The sequence below is a fragment of the Bos taurus genome, chromosome 8, assembly GCF_002263795.3.
Source record: "Bos taurus isolate L1 Dominette 01449 registration number 42190680 breed Hereford chromosome 8, ARS-UCD2.0, whole genome shotgun sequence".
Lineage (NCBI taxonomy): Eukaryota > Metazoa > Chordata > Mammalia > Artiodactyla > Bovidae > Bos > Bos taurus.
In genome coordinates this window covers 78,269,917-78,288,735 of record NC_037335.1, presented here as the reverse complement: position 1 = coordinate 78,288,735, position 18,819 = coordinate 78,269,917, and the positions used below count along the sequence as shown (strand labels likewise).

At 45.3% G+C, this 18,819-nt stretch overlaps 1 protein-coding gene across 3 annotated transcripts in view; it reads right to left on the bottom strand.

Annotated features, from left to right (window-relative positions):
* The window catches only part of NTRK2 (neurotrophic receptor tyrosine kinase 2), a 411,482-nt gene that overhangs the window by 76,171 nt on the left and 316,492 nt on the right, over window positions 1-18,819 (bottom strand). For all 3 annotated transcript variants that reach the window (XR_003035866.2, XM_010808129.4, XM_024995505.2), the window contains 2 exons: window positions 13,287-13,459; window positions 5,008-5,242 (listed from right to left, as the gene is read on the bottom strand). Coding sequence is in view for 2 of the 3 variants with exons in the window: in XM_010808129.4 (XP_010806431.1) it covers window positions 5,008-5,242; window positions 13,287-13,459 (408 nt within the window). In the remaining variant the exon portion in view is untranslated. The remainder of the gene's footprint in view (window positions 1-5,007; window positions 5,243-13,286; window positions 13,460-18,819) is intronic.

Here is an 18,819-nt window from a genome sequence, read left to right as displayed (position 1 = left end):
GTTTCCCTCTTTTTTCTTTTTTAATTTTATTTTATTTTTAAACTTTACATAATTGTATTAGTTTTGCCAAATATCGAAATGAATCCGCCACAGGTATACATGTGTTCCCCATCCTGAACCCTCCTGCCTCCTCCCTCCCCATACCATCCCTCTGGGTCGTCCCAGTGCACTAGCCCCAAGCATCCAGTATCGTGTATCAAACCTGGACTGGCAATTCGTTTCTTACATGATATTTTACATGTTTCAATGTCATTCTCCCAAATCTTCCCACCCTCTCCCTCTCCCACAGAGTCCATAAGACTGTTCTATACATCAGTGTCTCTTTTGCTGTCTCGTACACCGGGTTATTGTTACCATCTTTCTAAATTCCATATATATGTGTTAGTATACTGTATTTATGTTTTTCCTTCTGGCTTACTTCACTCTGTATAATAGGCTCCAGTTTCATCCACCTCATTAGGACTGATCCAAATGTATTCTTTTTAATGGTTGAGTAATACTCCATTGTGTATATGTACCACAGCTTTCTTATCCATTCATCTGCTGATGGACATCTAGGTTGCTTCCATGTCCTGGCTATTATAAACAGTGCTGCAATGAACATTGGGCCAGAAAAATAAACGATCCCTGTTTTTTCTTAAGTGAAAGATGAATTAAAGGATAGGATTGCTTACCCCCACCACCATAAAACTAAAATTCAAAGTGTTGTATAAGACTTAAAAGTGAGGATTTCAGATCTTTGGGGCTCTGTATTCACCAATGGTCACCATTCATTTTAAAGGCATGTTGAAACCAAATCATGGAAAATACTAAAGCACACATTTAAAAAAATTCAGTGGATCCACTGAGGCATAGTAATGATCAAGTAGACTGAGATCCTAAGTCTCTGACAGGCAGAATGTGACAGAAATCTGGTTCAGATGTTTCCTAAATGTCAGGCTTTGCCAGTGGAGGGAAGGAATAAAAACGAAATGAAAGACTGGTACTGCAGAGCTGCTAATTAAAACAATTCAGAGAACATAAATGCTAGAGTAATTTTGGACCTGCCATATCAGGCTGGTTTCAATGCAAATGTAGTGTTCCGATTTCTTCCTTCTTTAGGAAGATATAATTAGCTCAGCTGCAACAGGGTGGAAGCTTTGAGGCAGCCGTTTCCTGGTGCTGCCAGCTCCCCCATGATGGAAGAACAGCTGCCACCCGCCCCTCCTGCCATGGATCACACAGAGCTGGGGCCACCCCACAAGGCAGCTCACAAGCCACCATGAGCAGAAAGCTCAGGCTGCCAGTGGAATTTGTTCTTGCTTAAAGAAAAAGAACATGTAACTCCTTAATCCAGTTGACTCCATGCCCAAACAACATCTTTCCATGGAAGATACCCTTGGTAAAGACAAAAGTCCTCATCTACTACTGTGCAGGAAGGATATTAACAGTGGTGATGATGATAGCCCACATCAGCCACAGCAGTTCCCCACCTTGGAGTGTGAAGGCTTTTGAAGAAATTAAGAACAAAATAATTACAAAAATGTGCCCACAAATGAGTTGTAAGGAGAACAGATTCCCCAGCTTCCATGACAGAAAATATGAAGAGAAACCATGATGGGGATGGGCTTAACACTAAGCTTATGGATGATCCAACAGGTGGGTAACTTACATGGAAGCAAAAGTGTCCTGGGAGGTAGCCACACAAAGTCACGCTGAATTCACATGTAGAAACAGAGCAACAGATTCTACTTGTCCATTGGACAAACTTAAGAGAATGAACTCCATGGATAGGCTTTTGATATTTGAATAAGCAAAGATATTCTACAAATGAGTTCTATGACAATAAATACTTTCATGGAACCAAAAAGTAGATTACCATTTGAAAATTTTAGAGACAGCAAAATGAAATTCCTAATTTATTTTTTCTAAGCTACTACTAAATTGGCCAGTTCTTATGCTCATTACCCACTTCATACCAAATCCCACCAGGCTCACCTGTCACAGAGGTCAAGGTAAGGCTGGTTCTTTCTCCTCATCCTCAAAGGGAACAACAAACAACAAAGTGAACATATAAACCTTGACGCTGCAACTAAGTAGGGACCATGGTGGGGGGATTAAATCAGTGTGGCACCTGAAGCACATTTCTTAATGACTAGGATAGTTCTGTGAAGAACATCTAACAAATAAAGAAACTGGGAATCATTATTTCCTCCAATCTATTCAGCAGGAAATATTTCAAGAAAATGTCACTAAGTGGAGGATTTTCTTTTTAACAAAATCAGAATATACAGTAGATGACAAATGACAGTGTTTTAAAATGCATAAATGACCAAGGCTAAATTCTCATGTCTATAATGATGGTCATTGCTTTGCTAGTTTTAAGGCTTTTTAAATTGATATATAATTCTTATACCATAATATTCATCCTTTTAAAGTACATGTTCACTTATTTTTATTATATTTATACACATACTAAACAACCATCACACTACACATTTATGGAACATTTTCATCACTCCAAAAAGAAACTCCATATCCAGAACCAGTCACTTATTCTACATTGTCCCCCAGCTTCTGGCAACCACTAATCTACCTCCTGCTTTGTGGATTTGCCTATTCTGGATATTCCGTATAAATGGAATCACGTAGTATGTGACCTTTTGTGCTTGGTTTCCTTCACTTAACCATAATAATGTTTTCAAGGTTCACATTGTAGCATGAATCAGTACATCATTCCTTTTAATTAATGAATAATAGTCCATCACATGGATGATCACATTTTGTTTATCTGTTTACTATTTGATGGACCCTTAAACTGTTTCCACTTTTGAGCTATTATGAATAATGCTGCTATTTCATTTGTGTACCTGTGTGCGTGTGTGTGTGTGTGTGTGTGTGTACATATGGTTTTAATTCTCTTGGGTATATACCAAGGAGTAGAATTTCTGAGTTATATGATGATTCTCTTTTGTACATTTTGAGGAACTGCCAAACTATTTTTAAAGCAACTGCACCAATTTAGGTTCCCACCAGCAATTTATGAGGGTTCCAATTTCTCCGCATCCCCATTAACACTTCTTATTGTCTGTTTTGCCCAGTGGATGTGAAGCGGTACCTCATTGTGGTTTTGAGTTACATTTCCCTAATGACTGATGATGTTGAGCATCATTTTATGTACCTATTGGCCATTTGTATATTTTCTTTGGGGGCACCAAGAGAAACTTAAAAATATTTCACCTATTTTGTAATTGGGTAATTTATCTTCATATTGTTAAGGTTTTCAGTCTTTTTCTTCAGAATTATTTTTCCAGAGAATGTATAAAAAGTCACTGAGTTCCACCTCATTCAGCCACAGCTTTGAGAATGAAGCATAGCTTTATTGATTTGGATAATAATAAAGTTGAAAATATTTACTGAGCACTTATTTTGTGCCAGGCCACTCTGAAACCTTTATTAACTTACTGTGAAAGGGAGAGCCATTGCCAGGGCCACATATTTCTTCCCTGGATGCTCATCAAGATCAGTAAAGATTGTTTTTAAGGAAGAACCCATGTGTTCGTTTGTCTCCTTGGACAGGGAAATGCCCCCATCTCTCCACTTCCTACCAAGGAAGCAGAGCTAACAGAGAACGCAGCATCCATTGGCATGTAACCTCCTGCTATGTTTTAGCTTTCTAGACCAAACTAGTCATCATTAGACTTAGAACAGGTGCTTATCAAAATGCTTATCACAATGCTTATCAAAATGACAAAGGAAGAAACCCCACAAAACAATCTACAGAAGAATATGCAGCTAAGCAATGGGTTCATTGTCTTAGACTAATTGTAGCAAAGTCAGCTCAGCTAAAAGGCAGACATTGAGGTGAGGGAGGCTGCAAGGAGGAGTACAGGAGACAAAAGGAGGAGGTTCTTCCTCAAAGATAAGTCATAATGGGAGGAGCAAAGGCAAGGACAGGCATGTTCTTCACCAGGCCCAATCTAGTACAAAAGTTAGTTCAGTTATAGGTTTTATCTTTTTAGGTGATATATTTCTGGAACACTTATTTCTTTTTCTACCTACATCCCTCTGCCCTTAAAAATCAAGCATGACAACAAGAAAAAAAAATGGGGGATTTGAGATGGTAGAACATGACCCCAAATCTTCACTTTCAGTATCACAACTTCCCATTTCCAGAAATGACCCTTTTCTTTCATACCCGAGTTCTGAGATCTCAGTTAACAAATCTAATACTCCAAGGGGGCCAACTCCAGGTAATCAGTGGATCTGCATCATTGAATACAGTTCTAGCCATTAGCATGTTAAAGGGTGGAACCTCTTACCATGATGGCCACCAACCAAGACGGTTCTCAGTGGGAACCTCCAACACCTTAGTGTACCTTCATTTATGTGAATAAATTCACCTAAAGTCAAACCTCAAACAAAAGGCTCCAGGCATAATTTCACAGAATAAAAACCAAACCTCTAAATCCTTTAACTTTGTGGCCTCCTAAAGTCCTCAGGCTTCCCCTCGCACAACTCTCATGTTGAAATCTTTCTCTTAACAATATCTAAAGAACCATGGAAAGGGCAGGATGGTGTTGCGGGCTGAATTATGTCCTCCCCAGATTTACATGTAGAAGCCTTAGCCCCTAGTATCCCACAATACAGTTGTATTCAGAGATGGGCTTTTAAAGAGGTGATTAAGCTAAAATGAGGCCATTAGGGCGGGCTGTAAACCAGTCTGACTGGCATTCTTATAAGAAGAAATTTAGACACAGAGAGAGACCCCAGGGATGTATGTGTACAAAGAAAAGACCATGTGAGGCCGTACACAGCAAGAAGGCACAAGGAGAGGAGCCTTAAAAGAAAACAGCCCTACTGTCAGCTTGAGCTTGGACTTCCAGCCCCCAGCACTGTGTGAAAATCATCTTCTGTTGTGCAAGCCACTGAGCCTGCAGTATTCTGTTGTGGCAGCCCAAGCACATGAATACAAGAGGTCCCCGGGGAAGGAGGGCCCTGGGCCTCCTCACAGGTACAGCCACTCACCCTGTAGTAGTCGGTGCTGTACACGTCCCGGGACATGCCGAAGTCCCCGATCTTCACCAGGAGGTTCTCGCCCACCAGGCAGTTCCGGGTGGCTAGGTCTCGGTGCACGAAGTGCTGCGATGCCAGGTAGACCATGCCCGCAGCGATCTGCTGGGCAATGTGCAGCATCTGCGACTGCGTCAGCTCCGTCGGTGGGTTGCCCTCAGCCATCAGCACTGCATCCGGTCCATGCGCCCTGGACAGGACACGAAAGGCCTCATGGAGCCTCGGCTCTTTGCCTTGAGGGGTCCTGTGCCCCTCATCAGCTGCTGGTGTGGAAGGATAGTGCTTGCCTTAGCAAAAATAGGAGGCAAGGACAATCCATCCATAGTTTTTCCCCCAAAGCCTCCACAGTACCCAGGCTTCATTTCCCAGAAAATCTAACATTTCCAGGACCCCGTGGGCCTGAACAGTGCTCCCTCAACATACAGACAGGTTCACCTTTTAGGGCTCTGGAACTATGCTAGGGTCAGGCACTGGCTAGATTCCAAACCCTAGAAAGCAGTGGGTGACTGAAGCAAAAAACAAGTGAACAAAAAATATGCAAATTAAAATAAAACACTGGAGGAGAGTTTCACTCTCCTGGAGTCAGGAGTCATTGCATCCCAGCAGGAGCCCCAACTCTCCCCCTCTCAGCCACATCCTGCAGCAGAGAGTCCTCACCCAGGCTGGTCCCTCCAGAGTGCAGTTCTAATCTCCCCGACTTCACCCGTTTCATGGCTCAACATGGTTTCAAGCTACCCTTGTCATCCTCAAGCCCAGCTTGGCAAAATAACTGGGCATCTTCATCCCAGGCATTCATTCCCAGTGAAAAATGCCATCTCCTTCAGTTCAGTCCCATCCCTGATCTCCAGCTCCATCTGCACCGGCCATCACAGAGGGCAGAGGGCAGCTTTTTGAATCACAATACATTTAGTCTCTCACTGGGGCAACTTTTGTTCCCCATACTATGTGTGGGGAGTGGTGAAGTATGGTGCAGTTGTATATCTTCTTTATATTCTGTCTTATCCAGTTTTTTCCCAGCTGTGTGGCAACTTAAGGCATCTGAACAGTGGCATGTGCTTCAGGGAAGGGAGGGTCTCAGTCTTAGGATGCCACTGTTAACCCCTTACCTCCACCCCGCATTCCCCAACTTGGAATCCTGCCTGGTGAGCTAAGACTGGAGTCACTGCCCTGATGGACTGAGGGGGCGCTGCCGGGCCAGGAGGAAAGACTACTTTTGCTGCTGGACCTGCCAGGACAGTCTAAGGGCTTCTCCCTCCCAAAGGCAAACAAGGGAGAAGATCCTTCAGGACAGTTGGAAGCACTTCAAATAAACATAGAAGATTCTAAACAAATTTTAAAGTGGGTGACCCCATCCACAGCGTTCCAGAGCTGTATCACTATTTGAAAATAACAGCCAGAATTATCCAAGAACATACGACTTGTTTTACTCCTCCTCCTACCGGCTAGCCCCACAGCCCCTCCCACCGCGGCTTCAGCCACAGTGGCTCCCAAAACACACTGTCACCAGACATTTTGTTCTTGCATTTTCAGAGAATAAGCACTGGACAAGGAGCTGGGGAATTTCCCAGTTCTGACTGCGTCCAGCTCTACGGCCTGGGAAAGTCTTTTAGCGAGTCCAGTTTGTTGTTGTTGCTCTTCAGTTGTTCAGTTATGTCTGACTCTTTGTGACCCCATGGATTGCAGCACACCAGGCTTCCCTGTCCTTCACTATCTCCTGAAGTTTGCTCAAATTCATATCATTCAGTCAATGATGCCCAATCTGTAATTTTCTCATTAGTCAAAAATCCAAAGGTCTATTATGTTGGGTTATCATTTGATTTGGCTGTAGTTGCTAAGTTGTGTCTGACTCTTGTGACCCAATGGACCATAGCCTGCCAGGCTCCTCTGTCCATGGGATTTCCTAGGCAAGAATACTGGAGTGGGTAGCCATTTGCTTCTCCAAGGGATCTTCCTGATCCAGGGATCAAACTTGGATCTCCTCCATTGCAGGTGGATTCTTTACTGACTGAGCCACTGGGGCTGTCACTTAGGTTCCTTTTATCTGAAACCATCTGGATATAACTTTTCTGTTTTTGTATAAGGCAAATTCTAACACATTTATTTCACCTCCATTCAAACTCCAGCCCTGACTGCCAGTGGTCACACCGAGGAGAATACAGGAAAAGCCTTGGCTTCTTTCTGCTCAGACTCTCTTCTTCTGGAGTAAGAAGTCTTACAGTGCAGTGGCCAAGGTTCTAGGTTATCAGAAATGAATCTGATCTCCTTCTAACATGCTAGCTTTGACCTCAGTGGGTGCAGACATCTCTGGGCCTGTTTCTTCATTCTGTGAAGTGGGGAGACTGACTATACCTACTTAATACAATTACGCTGATAGAAGAGGCTTTAGACACCGCTTGTATGGTGACTTGTGGATTTTCACTTGAAAGCCAGAGGGAAAGGCTTTGAAATAAAGTTTTCCTTAAAAAAAAGAAATGGATGTTGATATGAAAACATGCATTACCCCGTGTGCATTTCTTTTTGTGGTTGGCCTGTGACGAGGCTCTCAGAACTGGCCCCGTCCCCTCACTAAAGGTTACTCAAGCCCAATCCTTCCAGCACTAAAGGGGCAGGGGAAAGTGACAGTATTTTCACTCATCATAGGAAATGCCAGGAAAGGGATCTAGAGATGCACATAAATTATGAGAAATCCTGAAACACCCCGAGAATGTAAGCCAGGGTGAAATCGTCACAGATTTCAGTTCAAAGAGTGAACGACTGTGACGACAGGTAATCTGTGGCTGAAATGAGGCTGTGTACCCTCTCACCGACGCGATGGACATGCATTTGACTAGGCTTTGGGAGTTGGTGATGGACAGGGAAGCCTGGCGTGCTGCAGCCCATGGGGTCGCAAAGAGTCGGACATGACTGAGCGACTGAACTGACGGACTGCCCCCTCCTATCACGTGTGCCTGTGTATTGAGGTTGCATGCAGGCATGTCAAGTTGCTTCAGTCATTTCCAACTCTCTGCTACCCTATGGGCCAAAGCCCTCCAGGCTCCTCTGTCCATGGGATTCTCCAGGCAAGAATACTGGAGTAGATGTTGTCCCCACAGACTTTCTTCTCTGACACATTTTCCTCTTTATTTTGGTTGATGGATCCGTAATCCTGGGAGTTACACCTTCTGCATTATGGCAGCACCCGGATTGATCTGTCCTCCAGTTTCTACAGGCACTGGACAGAGCTTTCCACAAAATTAGCACTGGGAACTTCATGGAGCCACTGGAAGTTTCAGGAACTGTACAGTTTAAGGAACAAGTTAATTGCTGAGAAAAAGTGGAAGGGGGAGAGGGTACTGCTGTGTTTAGAAATGGCATCACATGGCTTGTACAGTCTGGATCATTTTGACCCTCTATAACCTCATGAATGGGCTTCCTAGGTGGTGCTGGTGGTAAATAATCCACCTGCCAATGCAGGAGACCTAAGATATGTGGGTTCAATCCCTGGGAACGGAAGATCCCCTGGAGGAGGGCATGGCAACCCACTGTACTATTCTTGCATGGAGAATCCCATGGAGAGAGGAGCCTGGAGGGCTATGGTCCATAGGATAGCAGAGAGTTGGAAACGACTGAAGCAGTTTGGCTCACCTGCACACAACCTCATGAATACACACGCACACGTGATAGAAGAGGGGACACAGCATTATTTCAGCCCCAGAAATCCAGACTCCTCTAAGAATCTTTCTGCGGCAGAGACTTTAGGAAAGAGAAAAAGTTAGAGTCCAGTGCCAAAGGCCACCTCTGTGTATGTAAAACCCCCATCCTGCAGCAGTCTCCTCCACAGCACTGGAAAGCAGGGGCTCTCCAGGGCCCCCTGCCCTGTGCCCCCTCCCCTGGGGGGTGGGGCTGGCTCCTGCATTGTTAACCAGACATTTCTCCTGCTCAGTTCTGGGTATCTTGAGTAGAAAGTCCTGGTGTAAAAAGAGGGCAGGCAAGGCTTTTAGATAAGTTCTTAAGAGGAGTGCAAGCAAAGGCGACAACACGTCTCTGCTTCAGCCCACAGGGTACCCGCAGCTCCTGGAAATAACAACATGTTTCACCTCTTTCAGGAGAACATGCCTCAAGAGGGGAGAGCCCCTCTGGGCTTGGGGAGCAGGTGGCAGGGTCAGGATTCTGACCAGGGAGGCGTCCCCTCCCTGCCTTGGCCTGTTGTCTCCCAGTGTGGGTGGCAGAAGCACTCAGCCACACTCTTGTGGCTCTTCAGTTCAGTTCAGTTTCTCAGTTGTGTTTGACTCTTTGCAACCTCATGAACTGCAGCACGCCAGGCCTCCCCGTCCATCACCAACTCCCGAAGTCTACCCAAACCCATTGTGACTCTCAGCTCAGTTCAGTTCAGTTCAGTCGCTCAGTCGTGTCCGACTCTTTGCAACTCCATGAACCGCAGCACGCCACGCCTCCCTGTCCATCACCAACTCCCGGGGTCTACCCAAACCCATTGTGACTCTAGAACACTACAAAACACTGCTTCCCTTCTGGTTTTTAATGGTCCCTTCAAGAGGAAGTGTTGATGTGGTCGAGACAATGGGGTTTGCAGCCAGGGGCTGTGGGTTTGAATCTCAGCTCGGACATTCACTAGTCCTGTGACTGTTTTTTCAACTGTATACTGCGGATGTTACTGTGCTTTGTGCTGTGCTAAGTCACGTCAGTCGTGTCTAGTTCTTTGCAACCCCATGGACTATAGCCCGCCAAGCTCCTCTGTCCATGGGATTCTCCAGGCAAGAATGCTGGAGTGGGTTGCCATGCCCTCCTCCAGGGGATCTTTTCCACCCAGGGGTTGAACATGCATCTCTTAGGTCTCCTGCATTGGCATGTGGATTTTTTACTGCCAGCACCACATAGGAAGCCCCAGGGATAATGGTAATAATAGCTTATTAAGTTGATACATTTAAAACATTTAGAATGCTTAGAAAGACTCAAAAAATAGCTGTTTTGTTTGGCCTTGCCAGGAGGCTTGAGGGATATTAGTTCCCTGACCAGGTTTTAAACCTGGTTCCCAGCAATGAAATTCCCTTGCCCTAACCACTGGACTGCCAGGGAACTCCCAATAAAGAGCTGTTATCACTTGAAAAAAGGGCCCTTTTCTATATTCCCTTCATTGGAAGGTAATTTAGGAGAATTCTAAGAGGAAAAATTGTAACCTCCTTGAAAGCAAGGACCATGCTTGACTCCTCATCTCCCAGCCAACCTAACATAAGGCCTGTTCCTGTTGGTCCTCAATGGCTTTGGGATGAATAAAAGGGGTGGGAGGATAACTGTAGACATCTGTCTTCACAGAGAACTTCCAGTGATACTTAAGGACACAATTCATGGCAGCATAAGGGCATGGTTCCCTCCCAGAAGGAGAGGACAGACTGTAGTTCACAGCACATCCTTGCACCTGAGAACCTGATTCTTGGCATAGAAAACCTTTTGCTCCCAGAATTCAGCAGGTTCTGAAATTGAGCAGAGGAGGTTTTCAACAACTCCCTGCCCTGTACAAGCTGCCAAGGGAGAATCAGGTGCCTGATCCTCTGGAAGGCATGGAAGAGAACTAGGGATGGAGCTGAGAGTGAAGGAATCAACACACACACACACATGTGCACAGTCTGAGCTCACAGAGGCATTTACTTGAGTCCAGGTGAGTACATTTGAATTTATTATTCTACAGTTTGGGGAAAGCACCATTTTAAAATAGGGACATAGCCTAGAACATGGGAATAGAAGGGAATTAGTTCTCCTTGAAGCAGCTAGACCTCAATTAAATGCAGCTTCTTTTCTTCCTTTCACATTAGATGAGTCAAACTGTGTACAAGCTCCCACTGTCCTCTCTCCTACCACCTGTGTATGTGTATTCATGGGGCTAGAGACGGTCGAAATGATCCAGACTGTACAAGCCATGGGCTGCCATTTCTAAACACAGTAGTACCTCTCCCCATTTCACTTTCTGTCAGCAACTGACTTACTCCTTAAATTATACATTTCCCGAACCTTCCAGTGGCTGCATGAAGCTACTGGTACTGATTTTATTGGAAATCTCTCTCTAGTGCCTGTAGAAACTGGAGGAAGACAGAGTAGTCTAAGTGCTGCAGTAACGCAAAAGGTGTAACTTTCCCAGGATTATGGACCCCTCAACCAAAATGAAGAGGAAAATGTGTCAGAGAAGAAGGGCTATGGGTGCAACATCTATTGATTACCTGTCGTCACAATGGGTTTCCCTGATGGCTCAGACAGTAAAGAACTTGCCTGTAATGCAGGAAATCTGGGTTTGATCCATGGGTCTGGAAGAGCCCCTGGAGAAAGATATGGCTATCCACTCCAGTATTCTTGCCTGGAGAATCACATGGACAGAGGAGCCTGGCGGGCTATAGTCCATGGAGTCGCAAATAGTCAGACATGACTGAGCAACTAACAATACACTAGCCTTTTCTAACACACAACATTAGCCATCACAATAGTCCTAACACCAGTCCATGAGGTGGGTGTTATTATACCCCTTTTGCAGGTGAGAAAACTGAGGCCAGTGAGGAACATCTTCCTTATTTCTCTTAAGTTAAACTATCTACCAAGAAATCATAGCTAACAACTGCTAATCTTTCAAAGATTAGTTACATTTTAAAGAAAACAGCATGTTAGAGCCAGATGTGTCTTTGAGGGGATCTAACTCAGACCCACCTGAGGGTTGAGGTGATTGAGGCAAAGTGGGTTGGGGACCCCAACAGTGGGCCCCAAGCAGCAGATGCAGAACAGGAAGGAGAACTGTGTCTTCCAGCCCTTACCACTGAGACTTCTTACTTTTCTCATTGTGTAAGATCTTAAATGTGTGGCTTCCATTTGCACATCTGCTTAATGTAAATAAAAGCATCACTTGATTTCCTTCACCAAGGAGTATCGGGATCAACACACTTATTCTCTCCCCTGGTAGATACAGGATAAGAAAACTCACTATGGGTTCCAGTAGGGTGACCACAAGCATCCTCTATCTCCCACATCAAACCCAGCTCCCTTCAGTTTCCCTCACTGAGGTAGTTGGTGTATGAGTAGAAATCACTAGTAGCAGGATTCAAGCTTCTGCTTGTTGAAAACATCCTACAGGCTTCTATGCCACGAGCTTTCTATTCATTCTAATTCAGCCTCATGCTTACCCTGCTGGCTCAGTAGTGCCATCAGAACAGCTAAGAGACTTGCCCAAGGTCATTCAGCTAATACATGCCAGAGCTGAGATTCAACTCCAGCGCAGCATCCTGCCTGGATCATAAGTGTCCCCTCACTAACGACACTAGGACACTGCTCTGCGATGCCTTTTACTTTGTGAGGTGTCTCTCACTTGCTATATCTTGCAGCCCCTCCCAGACTCCTGCACCCATTGCCCCAAGGAAGGGACCTGCCTGAGAACCTGCCATTGAAACAAGACCCCGTTTGGCCAGTGTGGAAATCCAAGCAACAACCCTATTTAGCAGCCCAAGAACTCCCTTTTATCTGCCATGCTTCCCCTTTCCTCATTTTGCCACCTTCCAGTTTCTCCCTGACCACACAACCCCCAGATGAAGCTGGCCATCTTTTCCTGACTTCAGGGACTTGACTTGAGTCCCAATCCTGAGTCTTCCCTAGACCTGTCCTTCCTTCTAGATGTTTCACTCTTTTGATGGTGTTCTTTTCACTCAGTCCTCTGACCTACTGACCTCCTGGTTCTGCTTTCTGTCCTCAGAACAGAGTCCAAATGTTCATCTTTCCAGCCATGACTCCTCGTACCTCCTTGTCTAAACCTCCCCTCACCCTGGTTTTTAACGTTGTCGGGTGTCTCCAAGACTCATCACTCTCACCAGCCCAAGCCTTTTCCTGTGACACCTGGGAGCCTGAGCTCTTGCTGTTTCTTTTATCAGAACAACACTCTTCCCTTATCCACGAGGCAAACTCCTACAGATCCTAAGGCCCATCTCAGATGTACATGCCATGTACCATTTAATAAACCAACACTCAATAAATGCAGGTGGGAAGGAATGGAATCGTTAGTGTCACATTAGTAGGATTTGTTGGTTCAGGAAAAGAAGCAATGCAGTGGACTTGGGCTCTTTTTCTGCGGCAGGCGTTGGTGTTGTCACCAGGATAGGTGGTTCCAGAGAAAGGTCCAGGGGCCCCTTGGTCATTCCTGGGAACTTCCTGTCCTCACCCCCAGCTCATATGGAGCCTACCTCCCACCTGGCTCCCGGCGTCTCCCGTACCTGAGGAATTTGTTTAGGTCCCCGTGCTTCATGTACTCGAAGACCATTATGAGTGGGTCGCCCTCCACGCAGACGCCATAGAACTTGACAATGTGCTCGTGCTGGAGGTTGGTCAGCAGCTCGGCCTCGCGGTGGAAGTCCTTGCGTGCATTGTCGCTGGCATCCTTCAGCGTCTGAGGACCGGGGGCAGAGAAGAGAAATCAACACAGCTTAGACTGAGGGTATGAGAGGGAAGCTGTCAAGAAGTAATTATTCTAGGGGGCTTGAGGTTCCTGGATGGGAAGGACATTCATCCCATGTATCACACACTCCGGTATCAAAAAATTGAAAACAAAAAAAAAAATGTTTGTATGAAGAACTGAGGAAAAGTTCCTTCTGGATATGCAAAGTTTTACAGTTTACGAAGAATTTGCATAGGGGTTCTCCATTAAGCGACTGACATGAACTTTTCTTTTTACAGGATGTTGAATATATTTCCTTGTGCTATATAGTAGGTCCTTGTTTATTTTATATATATTAAATAGTAGTGTATATCTCTTAAACTCAGATTCCCAGTTTATCCATCCCTCCTTCTTTCCTCTTTGGTAAACATAAGTTTGTTTTCTAGGTCTGTGAGTCTATTTCTGTTTTATAAATAAGTTCCTTTGTATCATTTTTTAGATTCCACAAATATTTGTCTTTCTCTGTATGATGGTATAATAATCTTTAGGTCCATGCATGTTGCTGCAGATGGCATTATTTTGTTCTTTTTTATGGCAGATTAATATTCCATTGTATATATGTACCACTTTTTCTTTATTCATTCATCTGTTGATAGGCATTTAGGCTGTTTTCTTGACTGTTATGTCTTGGCTATTATGAATAGTGCAGGTATAAACATTAAGCTGCAAGTATCTTTTTGAATTAAAGTTTTCATCTTTTCTGGATATATGTCATCAGTGGGATTGCTGGATCATACAGCAACTCTATTTTTAGTTTTTTAAGGAACTTCCATACTGTTCTCTATAATGGCTGTACCGACTTACATTCTGACCAACAATGTAGGAAGGCTCCCTTTTTGCCACGTGCTCTCCAGCGTGCGTTATTTGCAGACTTTCTGATGATGGCCATTCTGAGCAGTGTGAGGTACAGCTGTTAAGATTTTTATCATCATCGTTTTTAACCATGGTCTGGTCCCAATCATTACCTCTCCCATTTGGGGGCCATTTGGGCTTCCCTCATAGCTCAGTCGGTAAAAACTCTGCCTGCAACGCAGGAGACCCCGGTTCGATTCCTGGGTTGGGAAGATCCCCTGGAGAAGGGATAGGCTACCTACTCCAGTATTCCTGGGCTTCCCTTGTGGCTCAGCTGGTAAAGAATCCACCTGCAATGCAGGAGACCTGGGTTCAATCCCTGGGTTGGGAAGATTCCCTGGAGAAGGGAGAGGCTACCCACTCCAGTATTCTGGCCTGGAGAATTCCAGGGACTATACAGTCTATCGGGTCGCAAAGAGTCGGACACAACTGAGCAACTTTCACTTTCACTTTCACTTGTACTTTCTAGGCTGCCCTGTGCACCTCACCCCTACTCATATAAACTTTGTAAAGCTTTATATTATGAAAATATTTGCTAGAGAGAAGAACATAATAAACCCTCAGATACCCATCTTCCAGCTTCAACAATGAAGACATCTCCAGTCTTTATTACGTAAGCTCTCCAAAAAGACTTCCCCAGCTTGTGCCCCACTCACTGCTGGCTCAGGAAATGTCTGTGCAAGCGAGCTCATGAAGGCCAGTCATGCTGCCACAAAAACCATGTCCAAGAGCATGCAGACGGGCTCTGGTGCCTCTAGTTCTCTGTTCATTCCATCCTGCCTCCCACCACAGTGTCACAACAGGGCACAACAAGCATTTGTTGATGCCACACACATGCTGAGCTCCTGTCCTATGCCAATCCCTGACCACAGCTGCAGCGTCATCAAGAAAATGTTGACCTAAATAGCGCCCTCAGACACTCATGAACAAATAGGGTGATAAATCACAATTATAATTCAACCTCCAGACACAGTGCCTGACTGAAAGAACTGGCTCCCCTGCACCTTTATCCAGCTTGATCTCTTGACATGCCTGTCTTGAAACTTATGCTTCCACCTTATGAAATATCTAAAGCTGCCCAAATGACACTGGCCACATTCCTCCTGCCCTGTCCATGTTCATCTCTCTGCCTGGTATGCTGACTTGGCTGTAGTCACCAATGTTGGAGGCTGAATAATACCCTGCCCCAAAGGTATCCACATTCTAGTCCCTGAATATGTTACCTTACGTGGCAAAGGGGACTTTACAAATATGATTAGGTTAAGGATCTTGATGTGGGGAGATGACCCTAGGTTATCTGAGTGACTTCAATGTCATCACAAATAAGGATCCTTATAAGAGACAGGCAGGAGGTTTTTCCAATAGTCATGTGTGGATGTGAGTGTTGGACCATAAAGAGGGCTGAGCGCTGAAGAATTGATGCTTTTGAACTGTGGTGCTGGAGGAGACTCTTGAGAGTCCCTTGGACTGCAAGGAGATCCAACAATCTTAAAGTAAATCAACACTGAATATTCATTGGAAGGACTGACGCTGAAGCTGAAGCTCCAATATTTGGTCACCTGATGTGAAGAGCAACTTACTGGAAAAGACCCCGATTCTGGGAAAGATTGAAGGCAGGAGGAGAAGGGGATGACAGAGGATGAGATGGTTGGATGGCATCATCAACTCAATGGACATGAGTTTGAGCAGACTCCAGGAGATGGTGAAGGACAGGTAAGCCTGGCATGCTGCAGTCCATTGGGTCTCAAAGAGTCAGACACGACTTAGTGACTGAACAACAACAAAGAGGAACAAGAGAGAGAAGCTATTAGTATAGAAGCAGAGATGAGAGAGGAGAGAAGATACTATACTGCCAGCTTGGAAGAAGGAAGAAGAGGCCCGAGCCAAGGAATATGGGGAGCCTCTAAAATCCAGACAAGGCAAGGAAAAGAATTCTACCCTAGACTCTCCAGAAGGAGCCAAAGCATCTTGACCTTAACTAAGAAAACCTAATTTCAGGTATCTGCCCCCAACACTGTGAGAGAAATGATTTGTGTTGTTTCAGCCCCTGAATTTGTAGTAATCTGTTACAGCACCTGTAAGAATATGTAGACTACCACTACACCCGGTTAACACCTAGCAGTCCTCCAAGACTAGGCTCTGCCATCACCTTCCTGAGAAGTGTTCACTGACACATGGATTGTTGTCACATCCCTGTGGCCTGGCCTCCCAGGCGAGGTTGGACAACCCCCATAGGTACACCTCATCCCAGCTCTATCATATCACCGGCATATACACTCTAATTGCATGTGTATTTGCTTATCTCTGGTATAGAAGGTGAGCTCCTTGACCCAGGGACTGTGTCTCTACCTCTGCACTGCTGGCACTGGGCACAGTACCAGGCACATGGTGTATAGTCCAGAGGTGTTTGTGGAATGGGTGATAAAGGCCATGAGAAGCAAACACTGGGAGCAAAAGAGGAGGTCAGAGGGAAGCCCAAAGGACTCCTCCTGGGAGAGGTGGCATGTGACTCCCTTCTCCAAGGAGACTGTAGTAAGTCATGATCAAAGTTAGATGGCAAATGGGAGCATCTATTTTCACTTAAGTAGACACTGGAACAGAATGAAAGCACTGTCATCCACCAGGTGTGCCCTGAGTGCAGGGCTCAGCACTGTGTCCTGTGTCTAAGAACTCTGTCAGGCACTTGGTGGTCATTGTGTAGCTCACTGCCTTGAGTCTGATCTCCCTGTGTGGATGCATCTGACCTGGACAACAAATGGACCTTGGGATATGCCACATGTCGGGATCCCTGGTGAGAAGATGAGATGGAGTTTGGTGGGCAAGACACGTATTATGGTTATTCTGGAAGAGCATGGCATCTGGTCCCATCACTTCATGGGAAATAGATGGGGAAACAGTGGAAACAGTGTCAGACTTTATTTTGGGGGGCTCCAAAATCACTGCAGATGGTGACTGCAGCCATGAAATTAAAAGACGCTTACTCCTTGGAAGAAAAGTTCTGACTAGGTAGCATATTCAAAAGCAGAGACATTACTTTGCCAACAAAGTTTCGTCTAGTCAAGGCTATGGTTTTTCCAGTGGTCATGTATGGATGTGAGAGTTGGACTGTGAAGAAAGCTGAGCGCTGAAGAATTGATGCTTTTGAACTGTGGTGTTGGAGAAGACTCTTGAGAGTCCCTTGGACTGCAAGGAGATCCAACCAGTCCATTCTGAAGGAGATCAGCCCTGGGATTTCTTTGGAAGGAATGATGCTAAAGCTGAAACTCCAATACTTTGGCCACCTCATGCGAAGAGTTGACTCATTGGAAAAGACTCTGATGCTGGGAGGGATTGGGGGAAGGAGGAGAAGGGGACGACAGAGGATGAGATAGCTGGATGGCATCACTGACTCGATGGACGTGAGTCTGAGTGAAGTCTGGGAGTTGGTGATGGACAGGGAGGCCTGGCGTGCTGTGATTCTTGGGGTCGCAAAGAGTTGGACATGACTGAGCGACTGAACTGAACTGGGATTCATACCTGTGGGAGGAATTGGGCAAAGAATGAGGCTAAGCTGTGATGCAGTCTAATAGAAGCTCATCTTCCCTGCAGGATGAGCCTTCAGAGTGGTCCTGAGTTGGGCAAAGGGGGCTGGGCCTTTATAGCCCCTTAACAATCAACCATTGGATGGGGGACACACCAGGAAGGGAGTATGACCTTGAGTGGACTTGCTGAGCCTTCATAAGTTGCTGGCAGCCAAGGACTGTCTGTTGCAGCTTTCCCAGCAACTCAGGAAGCAAGTCCTTCATTCCCAGGGGGTCTGGGTGGTCTGTCATTGAGTTTACCACACAATGAGTTTGCAATATGCAATCGACCCCACCTAAGACTGTTCTCCAGACGGTACACTGAGAATACACAGGGCCTGCCTTGCATAAGCAACAGGAAATATGAGCAGCAGCAAGATCATGAAGTCTCTTCTGTTACAACCTTGCCAGAAGCTAGCATTTTCATGAACTGCCTTTAGTAGGATTTGAAGCTTTCTTTCAGTGACCTGACCTAAGGAGACAGGGATTATAGGTATACTTCTTATTAGACCAGACACAGTTGCTTCTTAGGTCAAATTCTAGAGATCCTGGAGATGTCATTCCAAAAAAAAAAGTGTCTGGTGATGGGGTTCACTATTCTCACTCAAGAATGTAGTTTTCTGAGAAGTGTCCCTAAATGCACCACTGGTTCTGCTTGGAAAGTGAGCAGATTTGGGCCAGTGAGTGCTCAGAGAGGCCATAAAGCTGTGATAGTCGTTGCTATAGAAACTGCACATTTCTTCATATAATAACAAAATGAACAGTGACTGAAAATTTGAGGTCTAGGGCTCTGCTCCCGTTCAGCTCAGAAAACAGGGCTCATACACTTTCAAACTAATCTCTTCTCATATCTGTTGCATTCCCAGTGAGAAGAACTTATCTTGGCGATTTGTTTACCTT